Source organism: Stegastes partitus, unplaced genomic scaffold, assembly GCF_000690725.1.
Source record: "Stegastes partitus isolate 25-593 unplaced genomic scaffold, Stegastes_partitus-1.0.2 Scaffold2121, whole genome shotgun sequence".
In the NCBI taxonomy this organism is placed as follows: domain Eukaryota; kingdom Metazoa; phylum Chordata; class Actinopteri; family Pomacentridae; genus Stegastes; species Stegastes partitus.
Window position 1 is genome coordinate 28,146 of NW_007579852.1, and position 9,135 is coordinate 37,280.

Consider the following 9,135-nt stretch of genomic DNA (forward strand, 5'->3'; position numbering starts at 1 on the left):
AAGGGAAGTCAAGGAATTAGGGTGAGATGGACGGCAAAAAAACACAGAGATGGAGATGAAGAGAGGATGTCAGGGAATGGAGCAAATGAAGAGAAAGGCAGCCAGATTTTTTTCCCCCTAGTAGGTACACAAGGGACATGAGGGGAAAAAAAAACACACAAAAAACAAAAAAAAACTGGAGTTGGACGAGTGACAGATGAGAAGGGAGAGAATGTGTCAGGAAGAGGAATATTGTGTGACACGTGATGCTATTAGGATGCACGCAATGTCTCTTGTCCCGTGAAGGGAGGCAGCAGCAGCAGCAGCAGCAGCAGCAGCAGCAGCAGCAGGAAAGACAGAAACAGAGACTCAGATGTGTCAGGATTGATCATGTGACTGTGACTCCTGGACAAACACACACACATATACACAAACAGACACACACACACACACGAGACAGGCAGACCTGATTTTACAAGATAAATGCAAAAAAAAAAAAAAAAAAGGTAAGTAAGCCAAACGCTCATCGCCTAAAAATACCAAGTGTGAGAAGCTTTGTACAGTGACGAGAAGGAAATTAAAGCCGACTTTAATGGTATTCACTATGTCTTAGCAGGCAGACGTGTCAGAATCATTTCTGCATGATGGCTGAGGTTTTACAACTGTGTGTGTAAGATATTCTATAGCTCTCTGATTTTCAACAAATCTCAAGAAAAGACCGGCAACGTGGTTTTAAAAAAATGTGCATTACATTATACTATTTATTAGTCTTACTTAGCTGTTAGTATGTGTGACTTGTTAACATGTGTGAGCTACTGGATACCTGAAATTTACACAGGGGGATGAATAAAGCATCTCTCTATCTATCTATCTATCTATCTCTAACCAGATAGTTACTCTATATGACATTGCTTTGGCCTCCAGTTCTACTGTTAGGAAGCATGGAGTTATTTTTGGCCAGCGTATGTCCTTTGACTCACACAAAAAGCACATCTGTAGGACCTTCTTTTACCTGTGTAATATTGTAAAAACCAGGCATAACTTCAAGACTGGACTATTGTAATTACTTATTAACAGGACGTCCCAATAATTTTATCCATCCATCCATCCATCTATCCATCTATCTATCTATGCATCTATCCATCCATCCATCCTAGTGTGGAATGTAGTAGTCTGGTTGCACAACAGTATCGTTCTGCTGTAAGTTTTGTTTTGTTTTTTTTTCTAAAAAGAAGCTCTGGCTTGTTCATATTTCTTCAAACCAATCACATTAGTCTTGGGCGAAGCTCGGCCCAGGATGCAGCAACAGTGTCCCCTCAAAATAGGGATTGATTATTGAATTATTGCGGTGGAACATTTGCAAGTAGGGAGATGAGCACTGTGGTTAAAATGGATAATCCACCACAAAAAACTAGCCGAGCAGTTTGCTGCCCAGACTCAAACATGGTAGTGTGACCTACTGTGGGTATTAGTCTGCTACTGGACATTCAAATGTTGCAAAAGATTTAGCAGCTTCATAAGCAAAAAAAAACAAAGGCCACAATATTGAGAAAATAAACATTTTTCAAAAACTACAATGACAATTTTGTGCAGTTTCTCTACAGTATTAAAGAGTACTGGGATATCAGACTGCAAGTATAACCCTGCCATTGCCCTTGCATTTCCCCCTTTTGCTATTTTCAAAATCCCCTCCACTACAACAACATCAACAACCACCTCCAAGCAGCAACTTACCACACTGAAAACTTAGTTTTGCAAAAGGTTTGGATTGTGCAAAACAGCAGGGCTGCTAGTTTTTTCTTCCGCTGTGAATTAGCCATTTTAACGACAAATCCCCCGTGATTATTTTTAGGGGACACTGTTGCTGCATCCTGGGCTGAGCATCGTCCAATAAGAATGTGATTGGCTTAAAGAATTCAAACAAGCCAGAGGTTTTTTTTCACCCCTATTCTGCACAGTGCTGTGTCAGCTAGACTTGCTCATGGTCTACATGATCAAACAAGAAGGAAACAATTTTTACATATACTGTTAGTTTCATAGGGGGAAAAATGGTTTAGGCCCACTATCGACAACAAAAATCCCGTTTTAGGAATCTAATGTGTTGTGCAGTTTGTCTATTATATTTAAAGGCACCAGTACCAGGATTATTTTCCAGGAAGTTCATGAAAGAGCCTCACATCTTATCAACTGGGTTTCTGTAGAAATCAAAAGTGGAGTCTATGATTCTGGAGATACATTGTTGAGATCCAGTTACGTTAGCGTATTTAGCCTGTTAGCTTGTGTCACATTTACCATTCCTCTCGTTCCCTCGGCACCTTTTTTCTCCACCTACCCGTCCTCTTCCCTCTGTTATGCGTTTGTACTCATACACAAGACAATTATGTTGTGTGGATGAATTAAAAATCAATTAATGTCTATACATTGACTTTACAAAACAGCAAAGGGGATTTTACATCTATTTCTTTCTGCAATCACAGCCGCAACCTTCATTTAACTAATATTATTGAGTCATTCTTCTTCTGAAGCTTTTCAGGAACCAGAAATCCGACAGTGTTTCACAGTCCTTGGACTTTCCTTTTATTGTGAATGTTGATTTATGTATTTTTTTTAATTATAGTAAAACTGAGGCACAGCAGTTGAACTGTACATTTGGCTTGTAGATATAAAAATAAACCATCTTTTTCACACCACTCCTCCCGTTACACACAAGAAAATAAAAACTACTACACAAACACAACTTGGGACACAAAAGAAGATCACAGTGGACAATATTAAAAACATCACATTGACTATTATATGGTGCCTCTACAGCCAATGCACTGGTTTGGGATGTCTGGATTTTAACTTTGTTTTCCCGTACCGACCAACAGTGAGTTCGTTCGTCTCCTAGAACCTCCAAATTCACTGGTTTCTACCAAGTTTACACATCTTAAATATGTGCTATACGAGTAGTTTAAAAAGGCTAGATAGGCTCCAAACAGCTATAGTTTTTAGAGGATGTTAGTCAAACAGGATGAAATAGTAAATTAGTTGGGGACTATTTAATATAAACCTGATGATCTGATTAGTTTTGTGGCAGCAGGACAGTGTTTGTGTTCATAGTCATGCAACACTGAGACTCTCTGATGTGGATTTAATAGTTTTTGGAGCTCTATGGCTCTAAGGACTGAGATATATCCAGTTTAAATACACAGAATATATTATTTAGTACATATTATCAAGTCATAGTTGGCTTTGGTCTTTTTATGAGGTTAAATTAGGGGGAGAACATGTGAAATATTACCAGAAATAATCCCAGAAACAGAGGAGGACAGTCTCATTTTAAAAAATTCACCACGCACATTAAAACTATATTGTCATTTTAGCAGCAGAAGAGGCCCCCACATATTTCTCATCCACTTCATAAAAGCAAAATAAAATAACTACCTTCAAATTAATTCATGGAAGTATCTCTGGAAATGGGAGCGCTGCAAAAACACAGAAGGAAAACGACGTAGTAGCATTTATGCTGCTAAATATCCTGCTCAAATCATGACATATTACCGCTGCATTTGACGAGGTCGGTTAGCCAATTAATGCATTCACATGTAAATATCAATTTTAGTAAAATATACAGGATGAGTTGCGCTTCAAAATGAAGAATCTATGATGGCATCCAGTGTGGAAAATCCAATTGTCCTTGTTAATATGCAGATGTATGCAGTGAGGTGCTCTGGATTCTGATAAGACTTAAGCTTAACTACATGTTTAGGACTGTCTACTATTATCCCAATGCAGAAATATGTTAGAACAACGCCATTCAATAATAACTGAGGTCACCATTTCCATGCATTTTTATGGATTCGTTGTAATTCTTGATAATAACTGGAGGATTCATTTTGGATCTCCCCATCGAATCGTCACATTAGTACTTCTTAGTTTAGGCGTGTGATATGTGGAGGGTGAATGGATCACTGCTGCTGAAGGCTGGGATGTTTCTGGTGCTGATGCTGTATTTCAGAGCACATCAGTATTCTGCAGCGCCGAGAGATCAGAGACCAGACGGGGCGAGAAATGTCTCCCCGCGGCGGCAGGAATCAGTACTGCAGGTGTGTTTCTGTCACAGCTCACAGACTAACTGGGGCAACGCAAAGTGTTCTCCTGCCTCACGAAAACGCACCTGAACCTTGACACCGGATTGCGCAGAATAACATGCGATCACGTCCGTGACGCACAAACGCAGCTCAAACAGCGTCATGTGCCGGTGTCGTGTCCTTCAGATGCACTTGGCCTCCATGTCGTAGAGCTGCAGAAGGTCTGAGATCACGGCGTCGATGTCGGCTTTGGTCACGTCCTCACACAGCACCTGCACAGACACACAGCACAGCGCAGACTTCAGCTCCACAGCCAGGCCTCAATAAAAAGTGGACATCAAAGGTCCACACAACATTTCAAACCACTTACATTTTATCGCCTCGAGGACTGAAGCAGAAAACCGTCACAAATCCTGACTTTTCTCCATTTGCATTTGGACACGGTGACTTGTAAAATCAAAGCTGCAACCAAAGAGACCTCATTTATGGAATTGTTTGACAATGAAAAACTATGACTGCAGCCACCCTTCAATTAATACTAAGAAGAGCTATTTCTGCCTTTGAAGGCTGCATCGAGGTGGCAGTGTCACTTTAATAAAAGCTGGTGCACATTGATACCGTTTGTTGGCCCTTATGGTGCACTTATGGACCCATTAGAAAACTGAACATAAACTCAGTTTCATTAAATGTCAAACTGGACCTCAACAGAAGGACAGACTCTCCATTAAGGTGGCTTCTCTAATCATCTGAACCCCACAACCCGTCAGCAGGTTTAAAAGGCGTGTTGCTTAAACTACAGAGCCAGGAACAGTAAAAACAGGAAAAAAAACAATCAGATATTCAAGTTTCTGACGGTCCTTGAACTACTCATCTGTGACATGCCATTCAATTAAAAACAATAACCAAATTTAAGCTTAAAATCAGGATTTTTTTCAAAACAAAATCTCTTTATTCTATATACATCTTTATCTTTAAAATATATAAAAAATGAGCATAAACTATTTGCTTGGACTTATCACGTGATGTACGCTACCGTCGGTAAAATTATCACTTAGTGTCTCGTTGAAAAATTTGCCAAAAATAAAATGTTTGCTCTGAACAGATTCTGTTAAATACTAAAAACTCTGCACTCTTCTGCAAAACTGAGAAACCTTGGCTGACTAAGATGTGACCAACAGTCATGCGACAAAAATTGAGGGACTTTTCGGCTGAACTGCAAGATGTGTTTACACAGAACAGACACGAGACACGTATAGAAGCAAATTAGAAATGCAATGAGTAGTAAAATATCTGTAGTATGTACAGCCACGATTTTTATTTCCAATGTTGAAAACACCTGTGGCACTTGGAAAAATGTTGATTCTATGTTGATGATGTTTTTCAATTTTTTGTCAAATAAATATTCAAACTTTCTTTTAATTTTTTTGTGATTTACGACATAAAAATGGTGTCATGCTACACAAAAGACATTTCTGACATCGCTCTACTTCTAGCCATTGTTGTGTTTTTCATCGAGGTGCAGGACTTTATTTTGAAATGAAAAACAAACCCACAGGGAGCAGAACAGAGTTCAAACGGTTAACAAAAGCTGCCAACTCCAGATTTCCTTTCCTCCCTTCAAACTCTTTGTGTCGCTCTGGTTTTTAGCCCGACTGCAAAACCTCCGTTCAACCTGCAGTATTTTCCATTAACGTGGCTGTTGTTTCTTGTAGGGACGAAAACTAAACACACAACGCGATGCACGGCCTCACACATGCAAACAAACCAGCACATGCAGATGCCATTAACGAGGTTAGACAGCAAGAAGTTGTCCCAGATGGAGATCTCTAATGCAGTTAGCAAGATGTCTGTTCCGAGCTGCAAATTTCCGTGCTTCCTTTCAGTCAGACTCAAAAATAAACCTTCAAAATGATTCAGGGATCATTAGTGTCCTTGGAAAGCTGCCTGATGCTGCAGGTATTTAATAAACTCAGAGTAAAAACTCCTTTAAGCAACTTCAGCTGCTGTTAACACCTTGTGGGAGAAAAACATTGCGTTCATTACTGGTGAGTATCATTCATCTTTAAGCTGTTAGTGTCTGTTTTTTTTTTATTTTTTATGGACATCACAGATTGCAGATGAGCAGATTTGAAATCGTAGAGCAAAGTGAGTGAGAGAGCTGTGACTCCGGTGCTCTCTGTGATGTTTGTGGGCAAATATTGGTGCTAAAATGTGGGAAAACTTTTCTTAAATCGCTTCACACAACTCGAAATGCTGTTGCTTGTGTGTTTCCATCGATCTGGTAAGACTGCCGGTGTGCATTTTACGCAAAAAGTCAGCAGGACGAGCATTCAGACGTGAACCCGACATGTTCAACTGCTGTTAGATTAATGGAAAGAAGTGCGTGTCTGACAGCTGAAAGAGATGGAGACTGCAAAGCCGCCATGACCCACAGAGCCACAACAGAAGCATTCATGCTAATCAACAGTTTTCATGATTTCTTTAGTATCAAATGTCAATTCATGCTTTTGTCGAAGTTTGAGCTTTCTTGTTGGTCTGTGGTGTCGGAGGACGACAAACAGAGGAAATCTGAGACACTCTGCCTTCTGAGAGACCCGATGAAGTCCTTTCTATGCAAGTTCAGATCACCATGTATCAGATGGAATGTTCCTAAAGCAACAACTGACTGAATTAGTAGCACAATCAACTGACAGCGGTATCACACGTCTATAATAATGTGCTATAAATAATGACAATATAATAAATACTTTTTTTTAAGACATCTCATCAAATATCTGCCAAATATCTGTACCAATATGTAAATTCACTATGCCTTGTACATTGTCTTATTGTCTTTATTATACCTTTAATATATCTTTATATTTACCCTTATTGCACTTATGTAGTTCTTGGCCTCCTTTTATGTCTCATCTGTATCCAGCTGCTGTAACATGTGAATTTCCCCAGTGAGGGATCAATAAAGTTTATTTTATATGATGTGTATTGATTTATTCAGAGACTGTATTATGGGACGGGGGGCTGTGCTGTTTTTTCCATCCATTATCTGACGTGAACCAGCCACCTTCTAGCTGCGAGGCAACGATGCTAACCACCGAGCCACCCCACTGATCCCAGTGATGATACGTATTGATTTATTCAGAGACTGTATTATGGGGGGACAAAATTATGGGGGAGCCGTGCAGTTTTTTCTCTAGAAAAATAAAAAACAAACCCTGTTAAATTATAAAAAATGTCTCTGCACCTTGTTTTTTAACTTCAACAGCAGAGAGCAGACGGATTGTTGAGATGAAACTGTATCGGAGCTTCTAAAAGTACGACTCTCCAGCCAGTGAACAACATTTATCACACTGGTTGCTCATCGCCACATACAGCCCATCATGTCACGATAAGTTCAGCCCTGCTGCTGCTGCTGCTGCTGCTGCCACCGATAAAATGAAAACTGAGAATGTCGCAGTTTATTCTGAAAGCACTTTTACTCTTTAGCTGACACTTCCAATTATTTGTACGCCGACAGCTCAACTACTTCAGACTGACACTTCAACTACCTACAGCGCGCGATTCGTCCGTCTCTCGTCCTTCAACTACCACCGAACACTCACTCGTGTTTTGCTGTTTACAATCCAACGTTCATTTCGGATGTGTTCACGCTGCGACTCCTAATCTGCTTCCATCGCTCACTCTTGTCACTTGAATCATCTCCAGCTCCTCAGCAGAGCGCTCATTTGATTTTATCCATCTGACATTTCGACGGCTTTAATCGGCTGACAATTAAACTGAACTGCAGTGTGACATTTTTAACTGCTGTCACTGCAAACGTACAGACTTCAAGAGTCTCTGGTGGTTAATATTCAACTGAAAATTTAGTTTCCGATCAAACTGGCATTTCTGTTGTTTTGATGGCTTCAAATGAGGCCTGCACGATACTGGGAAAAAAAACAGAAAATGTTGTGTTTTGGTTTTTCTGCATAAAAGAAAAAAAAAATACAGGAATTTTCACCAACTGACTTGAATAACTTGATTTGGAAATAATTATTCATTGTAGAGTAATTGGGGTGATTTTGCGTGGGAGAGCAGCAGCAGCATCAAAAATAAAAATAAAAAACTGCTGTAAAAAAGCTAAAGAAGACGTTTATAACCTCTCTTTTATAGTGTAGCGCTGATAAAGGCATCCGAAATTATGTTTTTCAGAGCTGCTTTGCACTAATGATACAGAGCATTGTGGTGCTGATTTAAACAGTCAAACTAATTAGTTGTGTGGTAGAAACAACTGCAAGACGTAGAGCTGTATTTGGATTTGGTCGGCATCATCTTTCTGTATTTCCACACAACTAGGTCTGATGATTATGGCCAAAATCATGATCATGATGCTTTTTTGTCAATATCGAAATCACGACTATTTATTAAAATTATTCATAAATTTTAGAGACAAACTATTATTTTTACTTGTTGTCACTGCTCACATATTCGTGTAAATACATCATTTTGCTTCATCTTCCACTGAAATTCCACTTGCTTTATGGATTACAGGTTACCGACATGTTAATGCTCTACAAAAAACTGTTTAACTAGTTGAACAGTTTTCCTCCTCTACACTTTACCCGACAGTCCATTGACTATTTGCACTGTCTAGTGAAGAATAAAATTAGATTCATCAGGGGTTCGGAGACAACTGGAAGACGATCCATATCTGTTGAATGTGTCAACAGGCAACATGTTTGCCACAACTTTGCACAAAATGAAAAGTCCCATTTTCCACTGAGTTCAATAAACCCACCTACATCCTTCACCTCACAAACACACACTTTGAATCGTCCTGCAACTACGAACACACACCTGCCACCACTCTCTCTCTCCGACAGGAAGCTCCACTCCGTAGCTGTTCAGAGCCAGGTACAGGGTTGCTATGGCGACGTGTTGGGGTGTGTGGCGGATGCACATCGCTCCGTGGTAACAGTCTCTCAGCAACGCCCAGGAAGTCTCAGCCACGGGGGTTCGAGACCAAGCGTGTCTGTTCACCAGCGACTTCACCGACAGCAGGTAGTGGAGCAAATACTGAGGAGAGAAGAGACGGAGGGAAGACGTT

At 40.0% G+C, this 9,135-nt stretch overlaps 1 protein-coding gene across 1 annotated transcript in view; it reads right to left on the bottom strand.

Moving 5' to 3' along the window:
• Window positions 1-2,527: 2,527 nt before the first annotated feature.
• ccnq (cyclin Q) overlaps window positions 2,528-9,135 on the bottom strand; it is an 11,613-nt gene continuing 5,005 nt past the window's right edge. The window contains exons 3-4 of the mRNA XM_008304038.1: window positions 8,886-9,108; window positions 2,528-4,324 (exon numbers count right to left, since the gene is read on the bottom strand). Coding sequence (XP_008302260.1) covers window positions 4,235-4,324; window positions 8,886-9,108 — 313 coding nt within the window. The 3' untranslated portion in view covers window positions 2,528-4,234. The remainder of the gene's footprint in view (window positions 4,325-8,885; window positions 9,109-9,135) is intronic.